The sequence below is a fragment of the Anguilla anguilla genome, chromosome 14 (genome assembly GCF_013347855.1).
Source record: "Anguilla anguilla isolate fAngAng1 chromosome 14, fAngAng1.pri, whole genome shotgun sequence".
NCBI lineage: Eukaryota > Metazoa > Chordata > Actinopteri > Anguilliformes > Anguillidae > Anguilla > Anguilla anguilla.
In genome coordinates, this window is record NC_049214.1 from 18621183 (window position 1) to 18636844 (window position 15662).

Sequence of the window (15662 nt, forward strand, 5' to 3'; positions counted from 1 at the left end):
AATTCTTATGAATTATGTCCAATCATCTGTCTGTAAGCTGAAGCATAATTGGGTTATGCAGCAAGACCATGATCCAAAACACAAAAGCAAGTCCACATCTGAATGTTTGAAAAGAAACAACATTAAAGTTTTGGAGTGGCCAAGTCAAAGTCCTAACCTTAACCCAATAGAGGTGCTGTGGCAGGACCTGAAACGAGCAGTTCATGCTTGAGAACCCAGCAATTTGTTTAAATTAAAGTTCTTCCACAGCGATGTGAAAGTCTGATATCGGATTATAGGAAGCGTTTCCTTCAGTTATTTCGGCTAAAGGTGGTGCAACCAGTTAAATTTAAGGGGCGAGTATTTTTTACATGGGTGATATGGGTGTTTGATAACCTTTTAATTAAATAAGCCTAAACGAAATAATCATTTTAAAAAATGTGTTTTTGTTTACTCGGGTTCCCTTCGTCTAATACTACATTTTGTCTAAAGATAGGAAACCATTCAGTGTGACAAGCATGCAATAATAGAGGGAGAGAATCTGGAGGGGGGGAATACTTTTTCACGGCACAGTAGGCGACATGGGCAGTGAGCTATATTGTATGATGCTGGAATGGAAATAATTAGAGAACCGGCATAAACGGTCATCGTAATGTAATTATGTGCACATGCTTCTGAATAAACTTGGTCGCTTTTAGTAGGAAAAGTTATAGTAGCCAATAGGCTACCACTAGGCGCAGTAGCCTACACATTAACTAACCATGCAAACACAGTGACAGTACGCAGAGAACCAGTTCTTTGAAAACATTCAAATGTATGTGCTATTAGGGCTTTGCGTTACTTGTCCGCCACTGCTTGTTGCTAAAACTTGATTCGGAGAACAGCTGTTTTCACAGAGTGCAATCCAGGTCGAACACGCGACAGCCATTTTTGAGCAGATTCTGACTGGCAGTTCCTTCTGCATCTTATATACAGTATTTCGTTTTTGGAACATTGAGGGGAACCTGTCATCAGGAAGCATAACTACAGGAAAACGGTACGTCTTATGTGCACTTAAAATACTGCTGACGTTTCACTGAGCGTAATATTACCGTGCATGGACAGGTTATTGGAGTGAATTAAATTTCATCAGCGAAACTTTTGTCCTGTAATGATAGGTTGTCGTAATGATTGGACAAGAACTTGTAGCCCACTCGCACGTGGAACCCGGGGATGGCAAGGAAATAAGACACTTATTTCTCATTAGGCTACAGTGTAAATATTAAATTTGCCGCGAATTAGTTGCTGTTTCACTAAATGTACTAATAAGTAGTTAATTAGACACAGATGGACACCTTTGCGTTATGTAATACACTTGCAAGATATGTGGCACGAGCTTATCTTGTTTTATTTAGTTAAATTGTAGCGTCCACGCATGACTAAAGTTTGCACGCTTCACGTGAAACAAAATGGCCACGTTGCAACTGGCTGCTACCTACAGCCTGTGGTAGTCACACGTACCGTATTCATGCGCAACATATTGGAGGTATTCCGGAGCAATATATGTTTACCTAACGTTATGTTTTTGTAAGTAAGTTAGCACATTTGACAGAAGAGATTTCAGCGTTGCCTGGCTTCACTTACGTACTGTAAACATTACAAAAAGTACGTTGTATATAGGATATTTATTAAGCCAGTTATATGCTAAAGACGCAGAATGGTAACTCACAATCTCTAATATTTTTTGGGATATATTATAAAATATGGAATATTTTATTTAATTCTGTTGCACCAAATGCGTTTCTAGACATGCCTGGCATGGTGTATACATGCCAGATTGTTATAGACTAGCCTATACTTTTTCCCCCCACTCTCACGTTTGTTGTTCATAACAAATGGTTAAGAAATTACTGCATCTCTTGAGTTTGTTTTATTTGTTTGTTTCTCAGTTTATTTTTAACTGTCTATCGATATTAAGTTGTCATTTAGAAATGACTAATGAAGCTAATCGCGGTTTGCATGTGATGGCTTACCGGAAAATGAAACATCAATGAGTTTTCAATGAACCAAAAACGTATAGTATTTTCTGATCAGAATTCACAGATACACTGAGTAACGCATGGCAAACACCAAGAAAAGTTATTTTATGGCGAATTGTTACAACGCCGGAACATTACCTCCACCTACTGTTAAATTTGAGCATGAAACCTATTTTTTAATCCTTCGAATTAGACCTGTTTGTTCCAGAGGTGTGAATACATGATAGTATACAACACTTCCCAAATCATAGAAAATATGAAAAATATTTTAAAGTCCATTCTGTTAATTCCATACGAAGAAAGGTTGCAACATGTCTTCATACTTTGCAGGGCCATCCATATGGGGTCCGGTCATTGTAATCTGATCCTGTCACAGGAAGTGATCACTGCCTTGCTAATGCTAATGTACAGTACCCTTATCACTCCCCTATCACAGGAACACTGATCACTGTCATGCTAATGCTCAGACCAAATGTCTGTGCTCCTACCAAATGTCTGTCTGTTAACAGTCCTGAATGTCCTGCAAAGATGTAAACAAGAGTTGACACCACTTTCCATTATTCTCAGACCAGTCAACATACAAGAACATTTCTGGAGACTTAGTAAATTGTATGGCCAATATTAATTGCACATGTTTGGTCCTGTCCAGAGAGACAGCCTTTGTCCTGCTCTGAACTCTGGGGGCTCGGGAACTTCAAAAGCCCAGGCCAGAACAGCCCCCAGTCATTCTTTCAGACTGCGAAAGGCTTGTGCCGGTGTTGTGCTGAAGGCACCCTGCTGATGTCGCTGCTGTGTGTTTTTTGGCTGGCAGGGGACATGGCCTTTGTGGGCACAGCCGTGCGGAAGGCGGGCATGTGTCGCGCCGCCCTCGGGCCCCTCTGCCGCTCTGCCTCTCGCTGCTACAGCTCCGCCCCCGAGCCCACCTCTGAGAAGAGCGTGCCCTATGAGAAGATCCTGAAGCAGGAGAGCGAGCTCAGCGGCCCCACAAAGCCCCTCCCCAAGTCAGCGGAGGCCGTGGTGATTGGTGGGGGCAGCCTGGGCTGCCAGACCGTGTACCACCTGACTAAGATGGGCATGACCAACGTGGTGCTGCTGGAGAGAGACCGACTGACGGCGGGCACCACATGGCACACAGCTGGTACTGAGAGTGGCAGAAAGAAGCCGTGTGTATTTGTGCTCTGAGAAACAAATGAAAGTCACACTTTTGTTCACGCATGTGCATGCCTCTACACAAACTCCCACACCCTGTCTGTGCTAATTTTTCTATTTTGACTATTTCAAAACAGTTACTACAGTGATTCTACCAGTTTGACCAAAGGGGAGATTTTTACATCATATTGCCCTGTGCTAGTGATCACAATTACCACTTTGCTGTTACCTGCCCAGGATAGGGAGAGTTTCAGTGCAATGCCTCGGGACAGGTTTTTAAGTGTAAAAAATGTCATTGTTTTTCATGTGGGGGCATAATAAAAATTTAAAAAAAGTCGGATTTATAATACCACCATTATACTGCGTGAATGCACAATGCAGTCGAAAACATAATGTGAAAATAGCATGTGCGTGTATGTGTGATGTCATCACTGGCGTGCGGGTGAGCTGTTGACCCTCCCTGTGCCAGGGCTGCTGTGGCAGCTGAGGCCCAGCGATGTGGAGGTGGAGCTGCTGGCCCACACCAGGCAGGTGGTCAGCGCTGACCTGGAGCAGGAGACCGGCCTGCACACAGGCTGGATCCAGAACGGAGGCCTCTTCATCGCTTCCAACAAGCAGAGGCTGGATGAGTACAAGCGCCTCATGTCGGTGCGTAGTCAGCCAAACCGGCCTGGTTTGACTGGTGTGTGTGTGTGTCTGTGTGTGTGGGGGTGTGTGAGTGTGAGTGTGTGTGTTTGATATGTGTGTGTGTGTGTTTGATATGTGGGTGTGTGTGTGTGTGTTTGATATGTGGGTGTGTGTGTGTGTGTGTTTGATATGTGGGTGTGTGTGTGTCTGTGTGTGAGAGAGTGTTTGAGCTGAAGTCTGTTCATATTGGCACTGGTATGGGGGAGAGCGAGCCCATGACTGGATAGCTGGTTGTGCTGTATGTAGTTGTGATAACAGTAGGCCACAGGTAATCCTGTGGTACTGAATCACAGGTATATATACTGCATTACTGATGCAGGTAAAGCTGGAGTTGTCTCAGAAATCAATGAAACAATTCATTCAGTCATTTATATGGCTCTGGTGACGTTTCCTGCATGTTTTTTGCATTACGGAAAGGATTATGATTGTGCTGTTTGCCATTTCCTGCAGCTGGGGAAGGTGTATGGCATCGAGTCTCACGTCCTGTCACCTGCGGAGACCAAGGATTTGTACCCGCTGATGAACGTGGACGACCTTTACGGCACGCTGTACGTCCCCAAGGATGGCACCATGGACCCTGCTGGCACATGCACCACGCTTACCAGGGCAGCTGCTGCCAAGGGTGCCACGGTAAGCGCTTGCCTTTTCTCGTACTGACGGGCAACATGTGAAATTTACGTCATCCTTGCTGTGTCTGCTGATTCTTTTCCCTAATCTGACCTGGCCATCTAAATTCAGAGAGATCTGCAAACCCTTTGGCACATTTGATTCAGTCAGACGATGGGAAGCTCTCTTAGCGCAGATCGCAGCTGTAGCCTGCCGGCTGCCAGTGCTTTACCTGAGCCGTGTTTTTGCTCCTGTACCAGAAGTGCAGTGCAGTCGTCTTTAAGGCAGTCCTATGAGTTGACCCTTGAGTATTCGTGGTATTCTGAAACACTGATTAAGGTGGCCAGCTTGCACTTGTATTAACTGTGAAAGGAAGGCAGAAGGTTCCAGGGTTCCCTATCTTACCCAGGGTTCCAGGGTAAGATGGGGATAAATTTGCCAGGCAGTGCGACAGAAATGGTTATGAGGCTGGAAGAAAGTCACATGACTACAGCGGAGTGTGGAGAGCAGACAATAGAATGGAATGCAAACATTTTTTTAACCTAATTGCCTGGTAGACTGGAAGCCCTGTGATTCAGTATTAACCAAGGCAGTTTTAAAGTCCAGTCCCCTCATACAAATGTATGGCCCCAATGACCAGTTTTTGCCAGTAAGCATACAGAACATGAAGATAGAACAGATTTAAACCCTGGAATAATTCTTGCAAATTGTGTTTGCTAAGTAATGTGTGAAATCCCTCTTGACCCTCTTGAATTAACTCCATTTTAAATCATGTTTTACATTAGCATACTGCTTCCCATGTTTTACACGACTAAATGATGTTAAGCAGACCATCAATAGAGGAAACATAGATAATGTAAACAACTGTTGGTTGTTGTCCTTAATGCCCCATTATTGTACTTATGGACTCTCAAACCAATAGCCTTGCAGCCCCTCAGACAAGGCTGAGACACATTCCAGGAGAGATTCATGTACAGCTGTTAAATGTAAAACAGGGCTCTTATGTTTCCACAGCAGTGGGTATATTCTGTCTTCCAAAAACATAACATGAATTCTGTTTACATTTTGTTAATGAATGGAGTGATTATTTAACTCTATTGTGTTTGGACCTGCTGACAAAAGTGGTGAGAAGTTTTATTAAAATTTCACATTCGTGTGAAAATGCAAGCCAAGGAACGAGGCTCTGCTACAAAAATAGATTTTAAAAAATCAGAAATAGAGGCATGTCCAAAATATATTGCTTATTTTATTTGGCTACATAATAAAGTGCAGAAAATGCAAATGTTTTAAAAAGTGCAAAGCACAAGGAGAATTTGGCTCATAGACAGTTCTCCCTCAGTATGTGGGTTCCATTAGGGAGCAGGTGCAGCATTTTAACCTAATTGTCCAATGAAGGGGCAGTCCATTCGAGTAAATATAGTAGACAGCACATTCACAGCGATACATTTTATTTCATTTCTATTTATCCTTTATTTTAGCAGGGAGAGCCCCACCGAGACCAAAGTCTGCTTCACAGGGCGCCCTGCTTGCAGAGTAAAAGCAAACACAGACATTAAAAACAGAAAAGGTACTCGGATGAACAGGTGTGCAGACATCAGCCTCTGAACGTGCCATGTTAGATAACCATCATGCGGCTCGATAAAACTTCAGGCCAGTTCAGTACTATTACCCGAGACCTCTGTTGTCTGTTTGCAGTGATATCCTGGGGAATCGATGTGGCTGAGAATGCCGGGGATAGTGTCGATACAGGGGATGACTCGGTGGTCATATGTGCTGTCTATTTTGTAGGAGTCTGGCTAGGATTTAGTAATGCAGCTGTAATTGAGTCCCAGGATAAAATACAGTTCATAACAGTAGAGATGATGCACATAATATCACATCAGCATATTTGATTGACCAGTGATAGACCCAGAAGCCTTTTTGGAGTTTTATTTTTATTTTGTAGAATTTGTGTAAACATGCTCATTGTGTGTTAAGGTATTACGGTACAGCCAGGGCTGTGCTGAGAGAACCGTGGTTCTTTGACCATTCCTAGATGTGTGTGATCTGCTGAGCAGTTAAGGTATAAATACAGTTAAGGTATAAATACATTGACTACTGTGGCAAAAGTCTGCCTGAAATAGCTGCTGTATAAAGAGGAGGATACCATGGAATATTCAGGGGACAAACCTGGGTAGGTGGGAAGATTCTCCTGAGCATCTTCAGCGAGATGATCCTAAACCCACTAACATTTTAAATACGTTTGTGCATGAGGTTCCCACCCTCTCTTCTAGGCTGCTTTGGTGTTCACCCGAAAGGCTTTAAATGTAGACTACTTAAAAACATGTTTAAAGCAACATGCACAGTGCACTGTAATTTTACCAGGAAAGTTATCAGTATTCCAGTGATATGGCCTATGTTCAGTAACTGTTTAACTGCAAGTCTTTGGCATAAGTTAAATAGTGATTTAGTTAAATAGTGAAATAGTGAAATAGTGGAGCTCCTATTATCTGTTAAAGTCAGTGTGTTGCTATGTACCAATGAGTCTGGAACCCCTGTTCCATCCTCAGTAACACCAAAGCTTCAGTTCTGTACTTTAGGTTAATTACATTACATTACATTACATTACAGGCATTTGGCAGACGCTCTTATCCAGAGCGACGTACAACAAAGTGTATAACCATAACCAGGAACAAGTATGACAAAACCCCTAGAGAGAAGTACCGGTCCAAGTGCAGGGAACAACCGCATAGTTCAACTTGGACCCTGAAGGTTAATGTAGTTAATGTGTCTCACAAGGAGGTTCTGATCACAGACCTGCTCTTTTGATGCTACTCCTATTTTGATTCGTTGTGGTTTAACAGGTCAGCCCTGATATCCATTTCAGGTGATTGAGAACTGTCCAGTGACTGGAGTGCAGGTGCACACCGATGACCTCGGGGTAAAGAGGGTGAAGGCAGTGGAGACAGATCATGGGACCATTCAGACTCCGTGCATCGTCAACTGTGCAGGTAAGCCGTATGCGTAAGCTAACTATACAGGCCTCCAAAAGGGTTCAGTAGCATTGTCCTGAAATAATCTGGCAGAAAATGACCGTGCAAAGAGAGTATGTTGAGGAGCTGCTGTTAGGGCCGGTGCTTACTAGACTGATAAGCACTAGGGGGCAGTCAATAGCAGTGTGATGCGAAAATTGGCATTCAGTATATTCAAAGTAAGAAACTGCGATAGATTGGCGGCCTGTCCTGGATGTATTCCTGCCTCTCGCCCAGTGCATGCTCAGATAGGCTCCAGCACCCCCCGTGACCCTGCCCAGGATAAGCGGGTGTAAATAATGGATGGCTCGATGGAAAGGCCTAAATAAACAATATAACTTAAATTTAAAGTTTTTTCTGGATGCGCTAACAGAAAATAAGGCTTCCAACCTGTAGAGTTAGACAACATGCATAAATCGTCAATTTCAGAAACACATCAACCATCCCATCTCCTTTTAAATGAGAACCGTTAATCATTTACTGTCACTTGATATTGATTTTTTTACATCTTGCTCTGACTTCCCACAACAGCATTTTTGAATGTAAGAGCATTACATTACAAACATTCTATAGCTGTGCACAGCATCACACAACTACTGCAAAATATGTCAAGAGTAATATAAGCCATAGGCTTGTCCACAGACTCTTTACAAGGACTGCAAGTGGCTGAACATGGAGTGTATGAGCCAGTGACAGCGTGTGCACAGCGCGTGCGAGGTGTTGACTGTGGTTGCCCTGCTTCATCAGGTGTGTGGGCAGCAAAGCTGGGGGAGATGGCTGGTGTCAACGTGCCTCTGATTGCTATGCATCACGCTTACGTGGTGACAGAGAGGATTCAGGGGATTCAGGTAACCGGTCCTGCAGGATGCATGTTACTATTTTCTAAGCAATTTGAAGCATTTAGGTTTCCTGTCTTGTAGCTAAGCGGCACGTCTACTGTAAAGGGCATGTGAGGTGAGACTGAGTTTCATTTCTGAGCTGGCAAGGACACAGACATTTGACACTGATTGACCCTTGGGTTAAATTTCCCCTCTGTGTATCTCAGTGCTGCACCCTTCGCCCTGCCCTACTCCTTCTCTGTTTCCTGAAGAGAAAAGACACCCACCTAATCAGCCTGCAGAAGCATTCGAATGAAAAAATGGAAGCTGAATAATTTGGGGTTGAAATTCTTAGTTGGTGGGTGACAGACACGAGGCGTGTAAAATCTTGCCTTGTCATTTCTCTGCAGCGGGGTGTGCATCTTTTACAACTGCAGCAAAATCAGGTGTGAGTACAGCTGGATGGGCTCAGAAAGCTCCAAAGTGAGAAAGGAGAGAACGTCCAACAAATCTAATGGCTGTCATGAGACTGCAGAAGCAATTAATACAATGTACATTACCAGTGAAGACAGACAGGGGGCACTGTAACATCAGATTCTATCAGCAGCCAGTTACTGGCATGAGTATGCTAATATCTGTGTTGATCTTTGTACATTGTCTGATTGGGTGGATTTTTATGAACCTGTAGATGTCCTTGGCATACATTCACAGTAAGGCACCTCATAACCTTATGCATGTGGGAGCATTCACAGCGCTTTGGAAATACACATTTGCATCATAAATTGTATTGGGTTAGTGCCAGTAGATTGGTCCTATGTCACAAGTTTTTCACAAGTTACACTGCAGTGTGGAGATAAAGATTAATCGTGAGAAAGATCCATCTGCACAGCCTCCACTTCACCTTGTGTGGCAGTGTGTGTGGGTGCATGTGCATGCATGTGCATGATAGTGTGTGTGTGTGGGTGCATGTGCATGCATGTGCATGATAGTGTGTCTGTGTGTGTGTACAGTATGTATGAGAGAATGAAAGAGAGAGACAGTATATGGGTGCACGTGAATGCATGTGCATAATTGTATGTGTGTGAGTGAGACTAGAAATGTTAATATGAATGCATGTGCATAATTATATGTGTGTGTGTGTGAGAGAGAGAAGGTATGTGTGTGCATGTGAATGCTTTTGTGCATGATTGTGTGTGTGTGTGTGTGTGTGTCTGCTCATGTTTGTGTTTACATGTGCATATGTATGCATGTGTGCATATGCATGTTCATTTTTGCTGTGTGTGTCTGTGTGTGCATGTATGTACACACGTATGTATGCCTGTGGGCAGTGCACTGGACTCTCTAGGGTTCATTAGTTAAAGTCATTGGTGTGTTCCCACTGTTTTGCCCTGGAGGAAGCAACTTTGAAGCTGTTCAATTTAACCTAGCAGCTTAATTTATGTATAAACATTACATGTGCTATAAAAATGTGATGGAATACATATTCTCATAGCTATGATGGGGCCCCAGGAGGCCTCAGTTATGGAGTGTAATGCTGTATTTAACACCCCCTTCAGCCCAGCGCTGCTGCACACAGAACCATACTCTTTAAACTTGCAGCACTGAGTAGCCCAACCTGACTTAAGCATTCTGAGGATTAGTCCGTGCAGAATTGTGCTCTGTTATGCCAGTCTTTGCTGTTTTTACTTCATGTTTAGGTGCTGAGAGTCTTTAGGGCTGTTGGGCAGGCACTGATACTTAGCGTGTGTCTCTTTTTCCTTACTAGAACATGCCTAATGTGCGGGACCATGATGCATCTGTCTACCTTCGTCTCCAAGGAGATGCCCTGTCAGTGGGTGGTTATGAGGAAAATCCTATTTTCTGGGATGAGGTAAGATTGTGTGAGTGTCTGTGTTGTTTTGTTTTTACCTTTAATCTGTGTTTATCAACTCATTGTTCAGTTTATTTAGCTGTGTCTCTTTATTCAGTATATGAATATTTGTATCATTGTTTGTGTGTGTGTGTATGTGTGTGTGCACATGTGTGTATGCGTCTTTGTATTCATGTGCATATGCATCTGCTGTAAGTTGGGCAATGTTTTTACGGTTGTTATTGTGGTATCTGCTATGTATGAGCTCATTATTGCTGTATATCAGGACTGTTTTGTGAGGTGTGAATGTGCTCACAATGGAGCCATTATTTTTGTTGTTGGGTGTGTGTATGTGGGTGGGTATGCGTGTGCATGTGTGTGTATGTGTGTGTGCATGTGTATGTATGTGTGTGCATGTATGTGTATATGTGTTTGTATGTGTGTATTTGTGTGTATGTCTGCATATGTGTGAGTGCATATGTATGTATGTATGTATGCCATGTGTGCCGTGCCAGCAGCCGTACCACCATGCACCCGGCTCCTGCCGAATGGCTGACGCAGGTTTGGGCTTGGTCAGTACTTGCATGGGAGACCTCCTGGGAAAGCTAAGTTACTGCTGGAAGTGGTGTGGGTCAGCCAGCAGGGAGCGATCTTCCTTCTGGTCAATGCCCCAGTGCAGTGACGTGGACACTGTGCTGCAGGAGACGACTTCCTTGGGATGAGACGTTAAACTGAGGTCCTGACTCTCTGTGATCATCAATGACCCCGCGACACTCATCGCAAAGAGTAGGGGGTTCCCCGGTGTCCTGGCTAAATTCCCAACTCGGCTCTCTCAACCTGCCACCTAATCATCCCCTGATTTAATGGGTCGAAAATTGTCCTCTCCCTCTCCACCTCAGCTGATGTGTGGTGAGCGTTTTGGCGCAAAATGGCTTCCATGCATCACCCAGTTGGGTGCTACTCATTGGTGGTGGCTGAGGTGAGTTTGATCACTGTAAAGCACTTTGAGTGTCTGGACAAGTGCTATATAAATGCAATCATCCATGTACGTGTGAGTATTTGTATGTGTATGTACACATGCATGCATGCGTGTGACCATGATCATCATGTTGGTACTTCAGGGCACTGTCATTACTGTGGTTCAGCTCAGCTAAAGTCCATTTCACATGACAGATAGCTGAATATTTATCCGCAGCTCTGGGCCCTTGCCCCTGCTGCCCTCTAATCCAAAAGAAACACTGCAGCCGCCCTCATATGACATCACATCATCAACCCTCTCAGGCAGATGCTCCGTAGGGCTAACGATAGGACAGACAGGGCTTTGAAATGTGTGTGTGTGTAAATGTGGCTTTTGTGTGTGTGTGTGTGTGTGTGTGTGTGTTTATGTGCCTGTGTGTGTGTGTATGTGGGTTTTTTGTGTGTGTGTTTATGTGCCTGTGTGTGTGTGTGTGTGTGTGTGGGTTTTTTGTGTGTGAGTGTGTGTGTGTGTATATGTGGGTTCTTTTGTATGTGTGTATGTGTGTGTGTATTTGGGTTCTTCTGTATGTGTGTGTTTGTGTGTGTGTGTGTGTGAGTGTGTGTGTGTGTGTGTGTATATGTGGGTTCTTTTGTATGTGTGTGTGTATGTGGGTTCTTCTGTATGTGTGTGTGTGTGTGTGTGTGTGTGAGAGTGAGTGTGTGTGTGTGAGTGTGTGTGGGTTCTTTTGTATGTGTATATGAGGACTTTTCCCTCCTGGCAGTGTGGTCTCTGTACCCACTCTAGTCGTGTTGGGGATCATGCAGGTCTGTAGAGGCTGGCTCTGTCTGGCTGAATGCTCTTTCCTTGAGCAGTGAGCTCTGTTGAAAATGATATGAGGTCATGTCTGGATTTAAACTGTAGATAAATGTTTTTTTCTCATTAAGTGCCTTCTCAGTACCCTATAATAATTTAATTGGTTTCACTGTGAGTAGCAGAGGCACATTTCCACTGTGGGAAGAGCTAGCTCACAGAGAGTGCATCAAAGTGGGTGTGATCAGTCCCGTCTTCCCTTCCTGTTCTGATGTGGTTAATAAACCATGCCGCCTGGGCACGTCTGCACCATCTTTGCCAGGGTGAAGGTCGCAAATACCTGCAATCTCCACAGTTTTATTTATAAACCTGACCCATGCATCCACAGCATACACACTGGCAATTTTAATGTTTTATGTATTCAGCATTTCGCTGAATGAGCTGTCAGCATCCTCGGGGTGTCTAGCTGACTAATGGGGCGAAGGCGCACCTCCTGCCTCCAGCTTTGGTTTCATTCGTCGCGCAGAGAGACTGGCCGCCCGTCACAATCCCGCTGCGGCAGGACCCAGCGGATCGGGTGACCGGTGGAGGAAGGAGATTGTCCTGCTCCGTGTCCGCTCAACCTACCTTAACAATCTCTGTGTAACCGCAGACCACTAGACACACACGTACTTCGCCCGCAGAGTTAAATCAGGGTTAAAAGCATTCCTACTGAACAGTGCCAGCCGTAGGGGTTTGGTGGTCCTGAGCATGTAGACTGACTAGACATTCTCTTTCTAGCAGACGTTCATTGTTTATTGAGACTAAAAGTATCTGTCCAGGCGGGGTTTTGAAATTCCTAAAATGGTTTTGCCTTTTTCCATAGATTGTATGTAAACGAATTGCCTAGTATTGTGTTCCTAATGCCTGCCTGCCCCCGTCCTCTTTTTTTTGGAATTCAGTACATGTCCCCCTAAAACAAGACTGTTTGGAGGTGGATACTGCACGCTCAGAATGTGTTCCAAAAGAAAAAGTTACAGTTGCGTGGCCCAGGGATGGCTGTGGCCCTAAATGACTGCGTGGAGTGTTCATGCCAGCGGCCGGCTCAGCTACTGAACTGCGTACAGCCGCAGTTTGTGTGTTCATGATTTTGGAGCCTGAGGTGTTGAGACTGCTCTCTGTGCCGTGTTTCTGTGGTTATATGCTACCTCGTGGTTTTTACACGTGTAAAGATGCTAAGTGGTGTTCGTGTTTCTGAAGATTATTATGTGTATGTATATTCAGTGTTTATAAGGCATGGGAAAATAATGGTGTTTTGTGTATGTGTGACAGAACTGGGTCAAGTATATATCTGAAATGCCGTGGCATTCTAGATGCTAGTAAGCACCCTGCTAATCCCTGGTGATTTTCAAAAAATATGTTACTAGCCAAAACATAAAAATAAATGTAAATAGATATTTGTGTGAAAGCGGCAGTATTTGGCAAGTGGTTGACCGGTGTCTAAAGGGATGCGGTATTCTTTTGAACTCGGGTCTGATATGTAATGACACTACTGTTTTCATGTGTAAATGTGTGTGTGTGTGTGTGTGTGTTTGTCTGTTGTCCAAAGTGCCCCTGCCTTGTTCATGCATTTGTCTGAGGTTTAGGCGCACTGTGATGAGGTCATATTTTATCATTGCTGCAGGTGTCTGAGAAATTTGCCTTCAGCCTGTTTGACCTGGACTGGGATGTGTTCATGCAGCACATTGAGGGAGCCATCAACCGCGTGCCTGCCCTGGAGCAGACAGGCATAAAGTCCACTGTCTGCGGGCCAGGTACTCACACATGCACACACACATTTATCAGACACGTCACACACATCTGCACGCACACGTACACACACACACACACACACTTAAAATTCATTAAAATAGAGAAGTGACGTCTCTATGGTGCCTCGATTGGCCTCTTCATTGCACCTTTTTGCAAAGTTGCAGGTCTGGTTGCCTTTCATTCAGTTGGTGTCGAGCTTGTCCCGGCTTGACCCAATCCATGAAGCAGCTGCATTCAGGTTGCTATTTTGAACCGTGACAGGTGTGCAATCTCTTGATGAAGGACGCTGGAAAACAACCTTCCCTGTAGCTGTCATGCATCTGAGAAGCTGAGGCACTTATTTATGACAGTTAGCCCCTTTGATTTAAAAGGAGTGTTGCAATAGTTGATCATTTGAAACTTAGCCTATCTCACACATTATGTGAGTTTGGCAGTTGTTTATCCATTTTAATTGACCTGTAACAACTCGCTGTGTTCATACTTAAATTATACCTTGGCTGGACATCTTGACTTTTGTTGTGGCTCAGAATTTATGATGATAATTGCTCTGCTGAGTGCCTTATGGGCAGCATGTGAATATCAGTCTGTTTACAAATTCCCCACGAGTCTTTGCAGAGTCTCGTCTTTCAAGAGTGGACGAGCAACATCCTGGAAAAACAGTTCTGAAATTCCCACCACTGTAATAACATGCTCATCGACGAAAAACAGCTGTTCTCTGTAAATGCTAATTGTGTTTTAATATCCATATGCTGGACAGAAGCAAAAGATTAAGCATTTATTTAGCTCTGGTGATAATATGAGGGTCTATTCAAAATTGCAAATGGAACGGCTTAATACAAACAGCTGGTAGCGTGGTCTTTCATGGTTCTTACCATATAACTGGGCTTGGCTGGATACCAGTCTATTTCTGTATTTTTAATTTGGTTCTTAATTGTGTTTGTTTTCTTTTTTTTTATTCCCACATTTATTTACACTTGGTTTCTAAGACGTTGTGGTTTGTTCAGCAAACCTTGTCTATATTTAAATTCCTTGGGGTCTCAGTGCTGTAAGATATTTTCGGTGCTGTAGGGGGCGTCACCTGCCGCCCACATGCTCTGCTCATAGAGGAAGGTTTTTAAAGAGACCCCGAGCTCAGGATCAGCCCAGCGTGTGCTCTAATGACAGGAGCTGCAGAGACTGACCAGAGAGCCTCCCCTGCCACCACAAATGCATAAATACATTGGTGTGCACATCTCAGCCCCATTAAGCTGGTAATGGATGTAGTCTCCCCATATTATTCATCTCTGTTGAAGGCGAGCCATTTTTCAGGAGGATTAATGTGGGTAACGGTCTTTGGTGGTGCTTCCCTGGAAAGCAGGTCACATCACGACTGCTTCCCACGGTAAGCCTGTGGGAAATTCGCTCTGAGATCATAGACGTCTCCATGCTGGGGATCAATGCGAGCAGTGCTGGAGGTAAAACGTGTTTCTGGTGTCAGTCAGCGTGCTCTGCTGCGGGGTGAGATTATATAGGCTTCACCCATCCTGTGCTGTGTGACGAGAGTTTACAGTGTAAGCTTGCCATGCGTTCTGTGGGGCAGGTTGCAGTTGAAGGCTCTTGATTGGTTGGTGTGAATCCCGGCAGTTTACAAGACGGCTAGGCCCTGGGCCTCATCTGGCCCTCAGTAGGAGTGGTTGTTTATTGGGTCCTGCCCTTCCATGGGTGTGGTTATTTCCAGAGCCCTGCCCTCAGTGGGTGTGGTTGTTTTCAGAACCATGTTCTTCTGTGGGTGTGGCTATTTATTGAGCCATCCCACACAGTGGTTATGGTAAATGGCAGCTGGTTTCAGTGCCGCCGGTGAGAGGGGGTTTAGAGGTTGACTGGACCCAAGTAGTACAGGGCAGTCAGGCAGCAGGAGATATCCCAGCCTGCAATGCACTTATGGATAGATGAATAAAAGATGGCCCCTGTACTGTGTGATTCTTTTCTTATCTGAGATGAGATGCT

The 15662-nt window shown here is 44.3% G+C and overlaps 1 protein-coding gene across 1 annotated transcript in view; it reads left to right on the forward strand.

Moving 5' to 3' along the window:
- Nucleotides 1–455: 455 nt before the first annotated feature.
- The window catches only part of sardh (sarcosine dehydrogenase), a 42347-nt gene continuing 27140 nt past the window's right edge, over nt 456–15662 (forward strand). The window contains exons 1-8 of the mRNA XM_035391251.1: nt 456–1015; nt 2809–3135; nt 3616–3794; nt 4284–4463; nt 7306–7429; nt 8198–8298; nt 10034–10138; nt 13549–13678. Of these exons, the coding sequence (XP_035247142.1) occupies nt 2814–3135; nt 3616–3794; nt 4284–4463; nt 7306–7429; nt 8198–8298; nt 10034–10138; nt 13549–13678 (1141 nt within the window). The 5' untranslated portion in view covers nt 456–1015; nt 2809–2813. The remainder of the gene's footprint in view (nt 1016–2808; nt 3136–3615; nt 3795–4283; nt 4464–7305; nt 7430–8197; nt 8299–10033; nt 10139–13548; nt 13679–15662) is intronic.